This window comes from Phyllobates terribilis, unplaced genomic scaffold (genome assembly GCF_046119375.1).
Source record: "Phyllobates terribilis strain yellow unplaced genomic scaffold, ASM4611937v1 Scaffold_136__1_contigs__length_4911898, whole genome shotgun sequence".
Taxonomy (NCBI): Eukaryota; Metazoa; Chordata; class Amphibia; order Anura; family Dendrobatidae; genus Phyllobates; species Phyllobates terribilis.
The window spans coordinates 2,600,888-2,618,694 of NW_027362896.1; the positions used below are offsets into that span (position 1 = coordinate 2,600,888).

The window sequence follows — 17,807 nt, forward strand, 5'->3', positions numbered from 1 at the left end:
AAAAATGGGGCCTGTTTAGAAACACAAAACTGGCTGCAGGAAGAGGTTAAATCAGAGGATTACAAAGTCAAAAACAGTGAGTATAGACAATAAAAAATCTATTGAAATGATCAAACTCAACAGTCTCCATCAGAGAAAAATGAGTAACTACTGGAGAAACCTCTCTGGGGTAATTGGAGTATGGGGCTCGGTGGCTCTTGGGAATCTAAACTATCGTAAGGGACAATATTTTCTGTCAGATGAGTTTCAAGAAGAAATATTAGACATTTAAAGTGAACTTTTTTATAATACTGCAGAGCTCAGGTGTCTTAAATTTAGATCTCGGGCATTTGGAAGAGGTAATGGAGATCTTTCTGAAAGACTACCAGGGAGTTACAGAGTCACATAAGTGAGGAAGGCCGATCCCACCACAATGAAACTATCAGAGAGAGTGAACTTGTAAAAAAAGAAAGAATATAAAAACATGTAACATCCCCAACAACAACGTATGTATGAGGGGAGAAATCCAACACTAAACTGGAGTTGCACTCATTTATGGTGGACCATTGGAGCAACTATGAGTCCTGACCAGGAGAGTAGAGAAAGTATTAGTGCCCCCATTTCAGGAGAGATTGTGCAGTAATCTGAATTTCTTAGGATGAAAACATAATGGAATTTATGACGTGGAGTGAATCCATGAAACCAGGGCTCAAGCCAACACATCTCCTGCAGGCGTGAATAAATGTATATTACAGCCATCAGCCACGCACAGCTTAGAGATATATCATGGCGCAGGTGTAATGTTTTCTGTATAGTTTATCACTATCCTTTTTTAAATTAGTTGGTTTTAAAAGAAATTGAAAAGTCAGGATAAAGGGAAACTCTGCTGTTATTGTACAGAAATTCACACTTGGCCCTCACTGCACATTTAATGTTATTGATCAAAAAAGTGATGTTTGGCCAGAAAGACTGGACCTGGTCTTGTAGGGACCATATGAGGACATTCAGCAGCACAGAAGGGAGAGAAGGTGGATTCATACAATAAGATATCAGGGTTCTAGGAAGCCAACAGCATCATTACCCTCCGCTTTCTCTTACAGGCCCATCATAATATTTTTCTTCAAGTGATTTTCTCACTTGTCAGCACATTCTACCTATGCTGTCATTTGGCTTTGTAGTTCACAGATCTGGGCAGGTAACGGTCAGTGTCTCCTAATCCCAGGGGGTAGGTGAATCCTCCAGGTTGTAAGTTCTACAGAAAAGGTCTTTTACAATTACACAAAGTAATGTGAACATTTTTGGATGGACTAAAATGTTGTGATCTAGAGGTAAAATGGTGATCACACGATTGTGATACGGGTGGACTACACCACTGATAAAGCAGCCACAGCCGGTGACCGAGAAGATTCTGTTACTCTGCATTTAGTGGTTCCTACTCACCTGGGTGGTCATATGTAGGAATCTCCTCTTTACACCGCTCATCACCCCTCACATATGTCTCTGCAGTATTAATATGGGTCAGATCTTCACCCTGAAACAAATATTGTAAAAGTCACAGACAGATGATAAGTCACATCTATGATCAGCTCTAATCCAGCCATCTCCACCATCCTCATTACACAAGTATAAAACATATAATACTGGTGGATAAAACAAGACTGAGCACAAGACCTTCACAGCCGTCTACACATCATAGGGGAGATCTCATGACACCTTCTCTCCATCTACCTGATGATCCTGAGGAACATTGGGATCTTCTTGTTTACAGTCCTGTGGAAGAAGAGGACGGGGACATCTCTCTGGTGTTTTCCTCTTACTGGATAGATCTGGAGGAAACACATACAAGGACTGAATTCATTCTTTACATACAGATAATTATAGGCCGTGTGTATTTAGTCCTGTCTATTACCTGGGGATGTGAGGGACTGGGGAACCTCCATCATGACGTCCTTGTACAGATCTTTGTGTCCTTCTAAATACTCCCACTCCTCCATGGAGAAATAGACAGCAACATCCTGACACCTTATAGGAACCTGACACATACAATGATACCGTTATCTCCCCGATCCCTTAATAGTGTTACTGTATAAAGTCCCAGTATTCCCAGCAGTGTCACCTCTCCAGTCAGCAGCTCAATCATCTTGTAGGTGAGTTCTAGGATCTTCTGGTCATTGATGTCCTCATGTATCAGGGGGTGATGTGGAGGCCCCGTGATTAATCTCTGGTTATGGAGAGACACATTAATAAATCTCCCTCCAGACATTTCCAGAGTCCTCACCTCTCCAGTTCTGTCCATCTGTTATTCCCATAGATAAGAATGATGTAATGTGACGTCATCAGAATCTCTCACCTCTCCAGTAATACGGAAGAGGATCTCTAGGGTGAGGTGTAATATCCTCTCCACCATCTTGTCTCTGTCCATATCCATCCTTGATGGGTAAATCAGGACAATTCCCTTATATAGAAGATCTTCACTGAGAGGATCCGATATTGTAGAGACCTGAATGAGGAAAAGATAAGTTGAGGGAACATCAGAAATATCCTGTGTAATAATACATCTATTGGAGATAATAAGGGAAACATTTGAGGAGATATATTATTTTACAGTGTTTAGTTTTCTTCTTTACATCTAGTAATAAAACCTATATATTTTAGGCCACAGACAACAAGCAGTTTCTTCCTCGGAGTCTGCAGCTGAATATGTTTCTCATAGACTCACCTTCCATAACGCTAATTCTCGTCTAATTTTCTGACACTGGAAATAACCTTGGCACTCAATGGTTCTTATAGAAATTTTTTTTTTTTAATGCAGTCCAAAAACAAAAGTAAACGTTTCGGTCGATCTGACCTTAATCAAGAACTATTGGAAATAGCACAAAGAACAAAACAATAAATAAAATAATAATAATAAATAATAAAATAAAAAAGCATATACAAATGGATCATAGCACAATAACATGATAATATCTCTTGTTTAACCTGAACAATAAACATGCTGTCAAACAGTGCATAATATTTTGTAAAAACCCATTAATGCGGATACAACATCATAGTATAGAGCAAGTATATATACAAATTGAAGAGAGGTGACACCTACTAGACTGCTGGATGGTGTTCAAAGGTAGGGATTCAAAAGTGTGGAGATATGGTGACACTGGTTGCTTGGGTCTGCAGAAAAGAGCAGAGAGTGGCAGACTCAGAGTTAACAGCTGAGAGGGACTGTGGAGGCAGAGATACCCAGAATAGAGCTGGACGTAGCATACCTGTGACCCCAAGTTCCTGGTTATAAAGCGGTGCTGCACGTAGTGGCTTAGAGGAACGCGGTGTCCACCGCTAGTTCCTGGTGCTGTGCGCGTTGTTAGGGGCAGGATGGTGTCTAAAGGCGGGGGGCAGGAATACTGAGGGCTGAGGGCGGCTGACCAATTCCGCAGTGCTGTGTAGTGTGAACTCCGGAAGTGCACGTATGACGTCACCGGAAGTGACGCGCTCCTCGCAAGAAGCTGTGCGTTCCACCCGCCGGTGTAAATGCGTTCCAGTGAGCAGGAAGTTTGAGTGCCAGGGAGAGAGAACGTGCGTTCCACCAGTATAGAGCATAAGACCTAATGGACATAAGCCAGAGCCTTTGTTGGAGTGGATAAGGATCCAGGAGAGGGGACAAGAGTGTGCCAGAGAGGAATAATCTGCAATAAAGGAGACAATATATGAGTAGGATATGGAGATCAAAACATGTATATTATTGACCTATTCAAATTGAAGACCACATTTCCAAACATAAAATACATTTCAACATAGGATCACATAAGATCCCTGGGTGACAAGTTTCTCTATACCAATTGTTCAATGAGAACCAAATTCCAAACATAAAAAAACCTTATATAAAGGCCAGTAGGTCATAGTCCCTATTAAGGCCTTTCGGCTCTAGGGACTGTAATTCATGAATCCAGAAGGCTTCTCTACGTTTGAGAAGGCTCACTTGGTCGCACCCTCTGACGTGGTGTCAAAACTTGTTCCAATACCTGGTACTTGAATTAAGAAATACTATGTCCTGCCGTGATAAAGTGTTGGGGAATGGGTAACATTAGGTTTTTGCACAGAATTGTGGACTTGTGCTTTGAAATCCTATCCCTTATGGGCTGTGTCGTCTCCCCCACATAGATTGAGCCGCATGGTCATTTAATAAGATATACCACATATGAACTGTCACATGTAAAGTACCCTTTGATGTTGTATATCTTGCCAGTTTGTGAGTGATGAACAATGCTACCCCTGAGGACATTGTTGTATTGACGACATTGGAGACCTAGGAATGTGCCCATTTTGGGATTCTGCAATAACCGTTCTGCGGGACCTTTGTGCGCTGCGCCCAAATCGGCACGTACCAGAGAGTTTCTAATATTGGTTGCTCTCTTAAAACACGGTAGGAAGGGTTGTTGGGATGCAGGGATCGTGGGATAACCGGTTTGTAATATGTTCCTGTGTTTCCTAATGGTTTTATGTAAGATGTAGGTGAAGGGGTGGAACTTGTGAACGAAGGGGATTCTGTCCTTAGTGTTTGGATGATCAGTTCTGGAATTACAACATTTTTCTATAAGAACCATTGAGTGCCGAGGTTATTCGCAGTTACAGTACAGGTTTGGACCCAACTGGAGCACCTCTGTCCGGTAGTGCAGCGATTATTATCTTATACTGGCACTGACATTAGCAATTCTGCAGGAGATATTTATTTCACGTGACACGAGAAATAACTACTTTATGATGAGGCAACATCTTCTACTACGGCTATAAAACCATATTTGGCCACAGTCCATCACTGACTACATCTCCACCGGCCGTCTATATGAATGTTTCCCGTCTTCCCAAGACTGTAATCTTCTATCACGTTAGATCTTATGTCTGATTCACACACAGAAGTTTGAGGATTTCATAAAAGCTGTTTTGTTTGCACAAACACCGCAGACAGAAATGATTTGATACTAAAGTCTACATGCACAGTGTATTATGGGGTTTATTTCTGGCCTTAGGCTTTCCTATATTACAAGAAAACCCCCAGAAAAAAGCAGATATTAAAATGTTTCAAGAGACAATTGGCACCAACATATCTTGTAAAAAGAAAAAAACATGCAAAAATTAGAAGACACATTTTGTCCTCTTTTAACACGTTAAACATTTGTTATTGGTTTTATATGAACTCTTTTGGGCACCAGAACATAGATGTACATCACAGGGATGGCACAGGTGCGGCTGCAATAAAATCCCTGGCAGTTTAACCACTTGCTCCAGCAAAAAGCAAACATGGCATCTAAGAAGTCGTGAGAGTTTGGCTGAATGCCTCTCCTCCTCCCCCAAGTACTCGATAGTATGGGGCTGCCTAGTTCCTACAATACTGAAATGCCTAGTGATGGTGTCTGGGCCTGCAATGTACGAAAGTATATTAGGACGGGCCAGAGGCAGCGTTCCAAAAGTTACCTTGTAACGACCCCATAAACATTTGAATACAGTTGCATGGAAGCACTGATTTTGGGGGTTTTGGTTGACTATATAATGTATTAGGAGGCCTCCCTACAGTCAGTCATACAGACCACAGGAAAGCTGGAATATTTGTGTGTATGGGGGAGTCGGGAGAGATAGCCGTCTGTCAAATGACCACTCAGCCAACACTTTTCTCATGTGTATGGGGACGTTACTATTGCTCAGTTACTGATAGTACACGGCACTACAGTAGTACAGTGCATCACCGAAGCGATCAGAGGCTTCTGTGTTGTATGATCGCACTAATGAGTGTAGTTAAAAAAAGTTTTAAAGTGAAAATATCACAGTTTTAGCAAAAATAAATATTCATCACTATAGGGAAAACAGGAATACAATTGGAAAATGGAGAGGGAGGTCAGCTCACTGTTTATTCAATGTACATTATCTGAAGATCACCTCATGGAGCCGCCCTGGTCAGGGACATTTCAAGGTTCAAGTAGAGAAAGGAGGAGAGATGGATTCTCCAGCATTCTCTATATTGTTAAAACCTCACATTTATTGTGAATTCATAAAAACTGTTGTGATGGCATACCACCAAGTGCCCACATACCAAACCAATGCTTATTCCTGATTTACAACATGTGAGTCTCTGTGATACTTTTATATCCTTCCCTTTCCTGGGTGTCCATTGATTACTGAGCACAACAATTTAACCCTGTATTGTATGGAAGAAAAAGATAATACACAAATACAACTCATGCATGAGACATTCAATAAAATCACTGGAAATCAAAGACAAATACAATTAATTGTACTGTAATATTAATCCTGTCTGATCTCCATTCCTTGTGGGGATCAAGTGTGTAAATTAAATATCCAATATGACTTTCTATTTAAGATTTTTCTTTTCATATCTCCACCTCTTAATGGTTTATAAACCTTTTATATTCCTAATATCTGAAGGGTCTGATATCCCTTGTATGTTTTTGTGAAAAGCGTCTTGAAATGAAACCACAGACAGATTTAATGCTGTGGGATTGATTGCGTCAGATAAATGTCTTCTAATACATGTTTATAGCGGATCTGACGTCCATCCCACATATTGCAGGTAACTCTCTATACACTCTATTAAATAGATGACCCCTATAGTGTTACAATTGATGAAATTGTGTATTGATAATTGCTGTCCCGTTAGGTTTTCTTCAAATGTGTCGGTTTTATTAACATAGTTGCATCCTTTACAGGGTGTATGTCCACATGTTAAAAAAAACCCTTATAGAATAACCAAGTCACCAAATACCGGCCCATTAAGACACACTTTGTCACTCTTGTATTCCCTACTGATTGAATCCCTGGACTAGCCTAAAACACGCTTCCAATGTCAATGGGAGAGAGATCTGAGTTGCACCTTAACGAGGGATCAGTGGAAGCAAATCTTCACCTTGACACACAAATCATCAATCAGCTCGCGATTTCAGGAGGCCAGCTATAAACTGCTTTCTCGGTGGTATAGGGTCCCAACTCGCCTACACTCTATACTCCCAGATGCTAGTCCCATGTGTTGGAGATGTGGGGAGGAGGAGGGTGACCTATTACATATTTTATGGGCCTGTAAACTCTTTTCTCCTTTCTGGGGAAAGTACTACTAGTGATCAGTAAATTCAGTGATCTTATTTCAGACCTTGACCCAGCTTTCATCCTTCTCCATCACAGCAACATCCCTTTAAACACATATAAAAACTCGATACTGAGACACGTGATCACGTCTGCTAGAGCATGTATTCCCTTGCTATGGAAAAGTAACACTATGGTTCTCCAAAATAAATGAGATTATGTTAACGGAGAAGCTCACCTACATGATCAATAGCTCCCATGATAAATGTTATAAAACATGGTTCTACTGGAGTTTAAATCTTCCGCTGATTATCTTGACCTCATAGGGGAAAGCTAAGTCTATACTTCAGGAGCCTCTCTGACGTTACCCTAACCCTCTTACCCATACATCCCTTCCCCCACTTCCCTTTGTCTTTGTGTGTATTTGTGTTTTTAGTTTTAACTACTCGTTTTTGCTTTTATAACCCTTATTTGTTAATCCACATGAATATGTAATGACTTAATGTTTAAGTCTGAGTCACCACGCTGGTATATCCTAAAACACATTGAACCAATGTTCTACCAGCGACTCTTCTTTGGATTGTGTTTACTTATTTCATTTTCACGTGTTTTGGAAATACTGGTTATTGTTATGGTTATGTAGTCGTGTTTGACCTACTACTTGTTGCACAACTAGTACCCGGTGTTTGTATTTGTATTTCCTTTTCAAAACTTAATAAAGATAAATTTGTAAAATGATAATCAAGTCACATTGCGTTTGATATTTGTTTCTTGGAAAAAAACTCGGTGAAAGTTTTCCGCCCAGTGTAGAAGACTTTTTGGATACAAAACTCAAACAAAATATGCAAAAGAATTTACAAAGTCTGGAGGATGGATCTCAGACATCGAAAAAACTAAGTTTGAAAGAGATATCAAAGACAACGAGTCAAATTCAATTTACACATGGAAATGAAACAAACCAAGAGCTACTGTTATGAAATACAAGTCACACAATAAATTCAAAGGAAATAGAGGAGAGCGGAGGTCAGCTTCACAAATCCTAATGTGTCCATGGGTTCCTCTAATTATAATTCTCTGAGGACTTATCTGATGCATCAGTGGGATCAACTAAAGACAGATGGAACAAAAATAAATTCTCAAGTATTCCCCACAATTCAGCAGAAAACAACAGAGACAGGCAGGCAGAAAGCACAAACGTGCCCGGACATGTGCGTTCCATGCCGGAGTGCATCACAGTATCCTATCTGCGACTGCGCATGTCCGGAAGCATGCGTTCCACGCCGGAGCGCATATGGTATTGGATTGCAAAGATCAACATAGAAAAATCCTATCTCTGAGATCAGCATCATGGGAGACTAAAAACAAGTATTGCACATCCTCCCATCATGCAATAGGCGTGTAGATCTACTTTATCACTACATAAAATATGGGATGGTGGCCCACAGTAAATTCCTAAATGGTCAAATTTGACCCCTATTGCAGAGATACACATGGATCATCACACTTCTTAATTATGAAATAGTAGATGTAGGATATAACTGATCAGAAATAATTCTGATATAGAAGCTCAGATATCTCGATGAAGTAAAACAATATGTGAACCCCATTCACAGGGAATCAAGTAGCAATGGGTAGAGTATAAAATCCAAAAGTGTAATCCAGAATGGGGCTGTATTCACACAAAAAGTCCCTTAGGGGCTCGTGAATCCAGTCTAAAAATCCACTCACTTTCTTTTTTGAGGATACATCTATTGTGATCACCTCCTCTCACATTGGGTTTAACCACCTCAATGATACAAAAGATGTCTCCGGTTTCACCTCGATGTACACTGTTCATGTGTCTCGCTAATGGGGTGTCCCGACCATGGCATATATCACAAAAATTCCCCACACACACACACTCCTCCTAGACACCATCTCGGTCTTGCCTACATTATCTAGGGGGCAGGTGCATGTGGCCATATATACAAGTCCTGAGGTTATACAGTTGGAATAATCCCACTGGAAAAAGATTTTGATCGTGGAGGAACTCGAGAAAGATTTACATGCTCTCATCCAATTACATGTACAACTTTCTCCACATCTAAAGAAACCGCAGACTCTTCTATCCAGCCAAGTCCCCTTCGGTGCAGGTTTTTTGTAGAAACTATGCACTAAATGGTCCCTAATGGACTGACCGTTTCTGAAAGTTATTGTGGGAGTAGATCCCACAGGTCCCTCAGGGCCGGGTCAGCCACAAGTATATCCCAGTGTTTTCTGAGGATATTAAAGATACAGTCACTCTGATTGTCATAAGTTCCTATTACTTGTGTTGTCCAATCTTTTTCTTGGTCTCTTGGTTAGGTATGGAGGAGTGTCTGTTTCTCCCATTTTTCTGCAAACGATGATGCGGAATCCAAAATGTACCAGGAGTACCCTATTTCCCTGAATCTGGTGTATATTAAAATCTGTGACATTATGGCAGTACCTTCTCAACCATAAAAAATTGGCCCCTGGGTATTCCTCTTTTTATGGGGATGAGGTGGTTGATATCCCACTTCAATAGTATAATACTGCTTGAAGGTTTATGGTAGTTGAGAGTCCCTAGGGTTCCATCCCAATCTTTCTTGATTAGTACATCCAGGAAAGGGAACTGGCAATAATTAAATTCAGATGTAAATCTAAGGCCCACTCTATTGATGTTGAGTTCCCTGACCAATTCAAGAAATTGTTCACTCGTCTCTGACCAGATGATAACAATGTTGTCAATATATCTATACCATACCCCAATATATGGATGCCACCACTTATGATCATCCCTGAATATTGTGGATTCCTCCCACCAGTCCAGGAAGAGGTTAGCATACGAGGGGGCACAGAAGTTATGAGTAAGAGTGAATTTTAGAAGATCCTCCATGAAGTCATTATGTCTGCTACACTCTATTGATCTCAATTTCAAGAAATGTCTTACTCCTTTGATACCATCCTCATGCGGTATATTACTATACAAAGCCTCAATATCTATGTAAAGGAAAAAACATTTTCCAAAGGGATTATTCCAACTGTAAAACCTCAGGCGGTACTGTGGGAACATTATACTGTGGGGGGGCATCATACATACTGCATAAGGGGCATAATGGGGGCATTATACTGTGTGGGGGCATCATACATCCTGCATAAGGGGCATAATGGGGGCATTACACTGTGTGGGGGCATCATACATCCTGCATAAGGAGCATAATGGGGGCATTACACTGTGTGGGGGCATCATACATCCTGCATAAGGGACATAATAGGGGCATTACACTGTGGGGGGCATCATACATCCTGCATAAGGGGCATAATGGGGGCATTACACTGTGTGGGGGCATCATACATCCTGCATAAGGGGCATAATGGGGGCATTACACTGTGGGGGGCATCATACATCCTGCATAAGGGGTATAATGGGAGCATTACACTGTGTGGGGGCATAATACATACTGCATAAGGGGCATAATGGGGGCTTTATACTGTGTGAGGGCATCATACATCCTGCATAAGGGGCATAATGGGGCATTACACTGTGTGGGGGGCATCATACATCCTGCATAAGGGGCATAATGGGGGCATTATACTGTGTGGAGGGCATCATACATCCTGCATAAGGGGTATAATGGAGGCATTACACTGTGTGGGGGGCATCATACATACTGCATAAGGGGCATAATGGGGGCATTATACTGTGTGGGGGCATCATACATCCTGCATAAGGGGCATAATGGGGGCATCACACATCCTGCATAAGGGGCATTACACTGTGTGTGGGCATCATATATCCTGCATAAGGGTCATAATGGGGGCATTACACTGTGTGGGGGCAACATACATACTGCATGAGTGGCATAATGGTTTTCATTACACTGTGTGGGGGGCATCATACATACTACATAAGGGGCATAATGGGGGCATTACACTGTGTGGGGGCATCATACATCCTGCACGAGGGGCATAACAGGGGCATTACACTATGGGGGGCATCATACATACTGCATGAGGGGTATAATGGGGGCATTATACTGTGTGGGGGCATCATACATACTGCATAAGGGGCATAATGGGGGCATTACACTGTGGGGGCATCATACATCCTGCATAAGGGCCATGACACTGTGTGGGGGCATCATTCATCCTGCATAAGGGGCATAATGGGGAATTACACTGTGTGGGGGCATCATACACACTGCATAAAGGGCATAATGGGGCATTACACTGTGCGGGGGCATCATACATACTGTATAAGGGGCATAATGGGGGCATCACACTGTGTGGGGGCATCATACATATTGTATAAGGGGCATAATGGGGGCATTACACTGTGTGGGGGCATCATACATCCTGCATAAGGGGCATAATGGGGTCATTACACTATGGGGGGCTTTATACATACTGCATGAGGGGTATAATGGGGGCATTATACTGTGTGGGGGCATCATACATACTGCATAAGGGGCATAATGGGGGCATTACACTGTGGGGGCATCATACATTCTGCATAAGGGGCATGACACTGTGTGGGGGCATCATACATCCTGCATAAGGGACATAATGGGGGCATTACACTGTGTGGGGGCATCATACATCCTGCATAAGGGGCATAATGGGGGCATTACACTGTGGGGGGCATCATACATGCTGCATAAGGGGCATTACACTGTGTGGGGGCATCATACATCCTGCATAAGGGGCATAATGGGGGCATTACACTGTGTGGAGGCATCATACATCCTGCATAAGGGGTATAATGGAGGCATTACACTGTGTGGGGGGCATCATACATACTGCATAAGGGGCATAATGGGGGCATTATACTGTGTGGAGGGCATCATACATCCTGCATAAGGGGTATAATGGAGGCATTACACTGTGTGGGGGGCATCATACATACTGCATAAGGGGCATAATGGGGGCATTATACTGTGTGGGGGCATCATACATCCTGCATAAGGGGCATAATGGGGGCATCACACATCCTGCATAAGGGGCATTACACTGTGTGTGGGCATCATATATCCTGCATAAGGGTCATAATGGGGGCATTACACTGTGTGGGGGCAACATACATACTGCATGAGTGGCATAATGGTTTTCATTACACTGTGTGGGGGGCATCATACATACTACATAAGGGGCATAATGGGGGCATTACACTGTGTGGGGGCATCATACATCCTGCACGAGGGGCATAACAGGGGCATTACACTATGGGGGGCATCATACATACTGCATGAGGGGTATAATGGGGGCATTATACTGTGTGGGGGCATCATACATACTGCATAAGGGGCATAATGGGGGCATTACACTGTGGGGGCATCATACATCCTGCATAAGGGCCATGACACTGTGTGGGGGCATCATTCATCCTGCATAAGGGGCATAATGGGGAATTACACTGTGTGGGGGCATCATACACACTGCATAAAGGGCATAATGGGGCATTACACTGTGCGGGGGCATCATACATACTGTATAAGGGGCATAATGGGGGCATCACACTGTGTGGGGGCATCATACATATTGTATAAGGGGCATAATGGGGGCATTACACTGTGTGGGGGCATCATACATCCTGCATAAGGGGCATAATGGGGTCATTACACTATGGGGGGCTTTATACATACTGCATGAGGGGTATAATGGGGGCATTATACTGTGTGGGGGCATCATACATACTGCATAAGGGGCATAATGGGGGCATTACACTGTGGGGGCATCATACATTCTGCATAAGGGGCATGACACTGTGTGGGGGCATCATACATCCTGCATAAGGGACATAATGGGGGCATTACACTGTGTGGGGGCATCATACATCCTGCATAAGGGGCATAATGGGGGCATTACACTGTGGGGGGCATCATACATGCTGCATAAGGGGCATTACACTGTGTGGGGGCATCATACATCCTGCATAAGGGGCATAATGGGGGCATTACACTGTGTGGAGGCATCATACATCCTGCATAAGGGGCATAATGGGGGCATTACACTGTGTGGGGGCATCATACATCCTGCATAAGGGGCATAATGGGGGCATTACACTGTGGGGGCATCATACATCCTGCATAAGGGGCATAATGGGGGCATTACACTGTGGGGGGCATCATACATCCTGCATAAGGGGCATAATGGGGGCATTACACTGTGGGGCAGTAAAGGGGTCCTGTACTATGAGAACAATACGTTTCCCTCCTTCCTGTCTCCATAGTTGGGTCGTATGTATCTAGTACAGGAAACAGCACAAAAACCTTATGATTCTTATAAAGGGGCAACACAAGACCCCAAAAGAGTCTCCGTGCTGAAGGGGTTAATGCCCCCTGCGCCCAGTAATGGGGTCTCCACATACCTCCACCTGCAGAGCCGCCACCACATATATGGCTGCTCTGTGCGCACAGGAGCTGTGATGAGGTCACAGGAGGGGAGGAGTCAGAGGTCACATGATCAGGGGCCTCAGTGGATGCAGGACTCTGCTGTGCTGGTTGTCATGGTGCTGGATGAGCTGAAGTTTATGTGTGGGGTCAGGAGGGGTTTACAGGGGGGATGTAGCAGAGCCGCGTGTGTACGAGGTGTACGGAGCGGAGCCGCGTGTGTACGAGGTGTACGGAGCCGAGCCGCGTGTGTACGAGGTGTACGGAGCGGAGCCGCGTGTGTACGAGGCGTACGGAGCAGAGCCGCGCGTGTACGAGGTGTACGGAGCGGAGCCGCGTGTGTACGAGGTGTACGGAGCAGAGCCGCGTGTGTACGAGGTGTACGGAGCAGAGTCGCGTGTGTACGAGGTGTACGGAGCAGAGCCGCGTGTGTACGAGGTGTACGGAGCGGAGCCGCATGTGTACGAGGTGTACGGAGCAGAGTCGCGTGTGTACGAGGTGTACGGAGCAGAGCCGCGTGTGTACGAGGTGTACGGAGCAGAGTCGCGTGTGTACGAGGTGTACGGAGCAGAGCCGCGTGTGTACGAGGTGTACGGAGCGGAGCCGCGTGTGTACGAGGTGTACGGAGCGGAGCCGCGTGTGTACGAGGTGTACGGAGCGGAGCCGCTTGTGTACGAGGTGTACGGAGCGGAGCCGCTTGTGTACGAGGTGTACGGAGCAGAGCCGCGTGTGTACGAGGTGTACGGAGCAGAGCCGCGTGTGTACGAGGTGTACGGAGCAGAGCCGTGTGTGTACGAGGTGTACGGAGCGGGGCTGCGCGTGTACGAGGCGTATGGAGCAGAACCGCGCGTGTACGAGGTGTACGGAGCGGAGCCGCGTGTGTACGAGGTGTACGGAGCGGAGCCGCGTGTGTACGAGGTGTACGGAGCGGAGCCGCGTGTGTACGAGGTGTACGGAGCGGAGCCGCGTGTGTACGAGATGTACGGAGCGGAGCCGCGTGTGTACGAGGTGTACGGAGCGGAGCCGCGTGTGTACGAGGTGTACGGAGCGGAGCCGCGTGTGTACGAGGTGTACGGAGCGGAGCCGCGTGTGTACGAGGTGTACGGAGCGGAGCCGCGTGTGTACGAGGTGTACGGAGCGGAGCCGCGTGTGTACGAGGTGTACGGAGCAGAGCCGCGTGTGTACGAGGTGTACGGAGCAGAGCCGCGTGTGTACGAGGTGTACGGAGCAGAGCCGCGTGTGTACGAGGTGTACGGAGCTGAGCCGCGCGTGTACGAGGTGTACGGAGCAGAGCCATGTGTGTACGAGGCGTACGGAGCGGAGCTGCGTGTGTACGAGGCGTACGGAGCGGAGCTGCGTGTGTACGAGGCGTACGGAGCGGAGCTGGGCATGTACGAGGCGTGCAGAGCGGATGCTGCCCCTCTCCAGGAGCGATCACAGCAGCTCGGCATGAGACGTTCTTGTACTACACTGACTGTCCTGACAGAACACAGCTCGTCAGGACATGACCCCGACCTCCAGCGACAGCCGTACAGTCTCATTGGATCGGGGACGGTTGGGAGGTTTCTGTATATAAGTTGTGTGTGATAATTGTAGAATTATTAAAGTCTTAGCATAAAAGGATGTGCCTGAGTGTTTGTGCCGGGGTCCACATGCATGGAGGGGTTGAGGCGGTGCTGGCTGTATTATGCAGACGGCATCTGCCTGTAACAGTAGTAACCAGAAACTTATAGAAACTCTGCACCAAAATGAAGCAAATCCTTATTCTGGGACCTTCGCCTTGTACGTAACACCCCCGGATCCGGTACAAGCCGGGCAGATGTTCTCATTCATGTCATTTTCTGCTTAAGGTTCTGCGGTTTTCTGGCCAACTATAAAAAAGAAAAAGCGTAAAACAATATTTGTTTCTGCTGCATTGACATAAGTGCAATCTTTCATTACATATAAATCTATTACACGTCGGGACAATGCTGTAAAGGACAGTAAAGTGCCAGGGTTGTGGTTGTGGTTTTTGGGTCTCTCTACTTCCCTCCCAAAAATGCAATCAGAAACTTGTAACTACTGATCTCTCCACAAGAAAAAGCCGACAACTCCATCAATGGGATCATTTTATAAAATTAGGTCTTCGCAAGATGAAAATGGTCTCACAAACCACATTTTTTTTAAAATGTTCATAAAAAACCCAAACAAACAAAAATAATAACCTTACTTTGATTTTTTCCCCATTTTTCAATACTTTATGTGCTAAATTGAATGTTCTCATTCCAGACAACAACTAGTCCCACAAAACACAAGCCCTCCGTCTATGTGAATGAAAAAACAAAGTTATATTTTTTGGGAAAAAGTGGAGGAAAAAAACAAAAAATTGGTCTTGTCAGAATAATGTAATTGCTATATATATATATATATATATTTTAAATTGAATAATTTTACCCCAAAATTGTGATCTGTTATAATATTATCATTTTTGATGCGAGATTAATCATTAGTCTGTAGATAAATCCAAACATCTGGAAGATGTAGAACAATATATCTGTGATTCTCTTCTGCCAGGATAAGCGCCTCCTTTCTGTCCTTTCTGTGATGTAGAAAACGCTTGAAAGATTCAGAAAGTCCGATGAGTTTTTGGAGCTTATTGTAAAGGGTCTTAATGACGACCTGGGAAAGAAACCACCAGAAACAAAGGATCCAACCAGGTAAGTTCTAATGATCCCGTCTGATAAAATGATCGGCTTTATTTCCATGGGATTGTTCTGTAGAAGAGATGGGACCTGCAGCGTTTTCATCCTGAACTTCACTATGTATAGATGTAGCAAAGCTTAATGTGACAATTCACACAGCGCATTGATAAATTGTCTCAGAAGGTTAGCTCTCATAACAGAATTAAGATTACGTATAGTGTAATTTTTTTAAATTATGGCACTTTACAAAGCACTTCATTAGTTTCTTTGGCGTCATATCCATAAAATTATCACATTAAAGTGGCCTCCAGACCCTGCTTTTCCCCAGTGCAGGAGCGTTGCTGGGGTCCTAAGAGATCAGGGACCCCAGCCCCAAAGTACATGTTTCCCCATATAACCTCCCTGCCACTTAAAAGAGGATTTATACATATATAATTACAGTATACCACTGTTACTAATCTAAAATACACTATACAAAGTCCAATATTCCCAAAATTACTACTATACAAGGCCAAAATGATCCTGCTACACAATGTCCTCTACCATCACCACCACACAGTGAGTCCATATATGAAAGAAAACCCCACAGGGTAAAAGACCATCAAAGGAGTCCAGGGGGTATAAAATCTATCATATTTATTCAGCAATAGAAGAATAGGATGATGGGGGAAGGGACACAACACATATGTGATTGTTAGACATGTAAGCGAAAAAGAGCAAGGCATGCAAGTAAGGGGCCATTCCAGGTATAATTGCCGTCTATAGTATCATCATGGGTGTACTAAAATATCCCAAAATAGACACCGCATATATTCCACTGGGGGCAACAGTCATCATATGCAGGTGCATCTCACTAAATTAGAATATCATCAAAAAGTTAATTTATTTGAGTTCTTCAATACAAAAAGTGAAACTCCTATATTATATAGAGTCATTACACACAGAGAGATCTATTTCAAGTGTTTATTTCTGTTAATGTTGATGATTATGGCTTACAGCCAATGAAAACACTAAAGTCATTTTCTCAGTAAATTAGAATAATTAACAAAAAACACCTGCAACGGCTTCCTAAGTGTTTAAAAATGTCCCGTAGTCTGTTTCAGTAGGCTCCACAATCATGGGGAAGACTGCTAACTTGACAAATGCCAAGAAGGCAGTCAGTGACACCATCCACAAGGTCCCAGAGTTCCAATTTTCCTTTAGAAATCAAGGTCCCAGAGTCTGGAGGAAGAGTGGAGAGGCCACAATCCAAGCTGCTGGAGGTCTAGTGTGAAGTTTCCACAATCAGTGATGGTTTGGGGAGCCATGTCATCTGCTGGTGGAGGTCCACTGTGTTTTATTAAGACCAAAGTCAGCGCAGCTGTCTACCAGGAAATTTTACAGCACTTCATGCTTCCCTCTGCCAACAAGCTTTTTGGAGATGGAAATTTCATTCTCCAGCCGGACTTGGCACCTGTCCACACTGCCAAAAGTACTAATACCTGGTTTACACACAACAGTATCACTGTGCTTGATTGACAGCAAACTCACATGACCTTAACCCCATAGAGAATCTATTATAGAGAATCTATGGGGTATTGTCAAGAGGAAGATAAGAGACACCAAACCCAACAAAGCAGACGAGCTGAAGGCTGCTATCAAAGTCACCTGGGCTTCCATAACACCTCAGCAGTGC

The 17,807-nt window shown here is 44.0% G+C and overlaps 1 protein-coding gene across 1 annotated transcript in view; it reads right to left on the reverse strand.

The window, feature by feature from the left end:
- The window catches only part of LOC141204977 (uncharacterized), a 48,902-nt gene extending 35,401 nt beyond the window's left edge, over window positions 1-13,501 (reverse strand). The window contains exons 1-8 of the mRNA XM_073664019.1: window positions 13,430-13,501; window positions 3,243-3,659; window positions 3,077-3,147; window positions 2,330-2,479; window positions 2,096-2,200; window positions 1,889-2,012; window positions 1,708-1,805; window positions 1,420-1,510 (exon numbers count right to left, since the gene is read on the reverse strand). Of these exons, the coding sequence (XP_073520120.1) occupies window positions 1,420-1,510; window positions 1,708-1,805; window positions 1,889-2,012; window positions 2,096-2,200; window positions 2,330-2,407 (496 nt within the window). The 5' untranslated portion in view covers window positions 2,408-2,479; window positions 3,077-3,147; window positions 3,243-3,659; window positions 13,430-13,501. The remainder of the gene's footprint in view (window positions 1-1,419; window positions 1,511-1,707; window positions 1,806-1,888; window positions 2,013-2,095; window positions 2,201-2,329; window positions 2,480-3,076; window positions 3,148-3,242; window positions 3,660-13,429) is intronic.
- Between the last annotated feature and the right edge of the window lie 4,306 nt (window positions 13,502-17,807).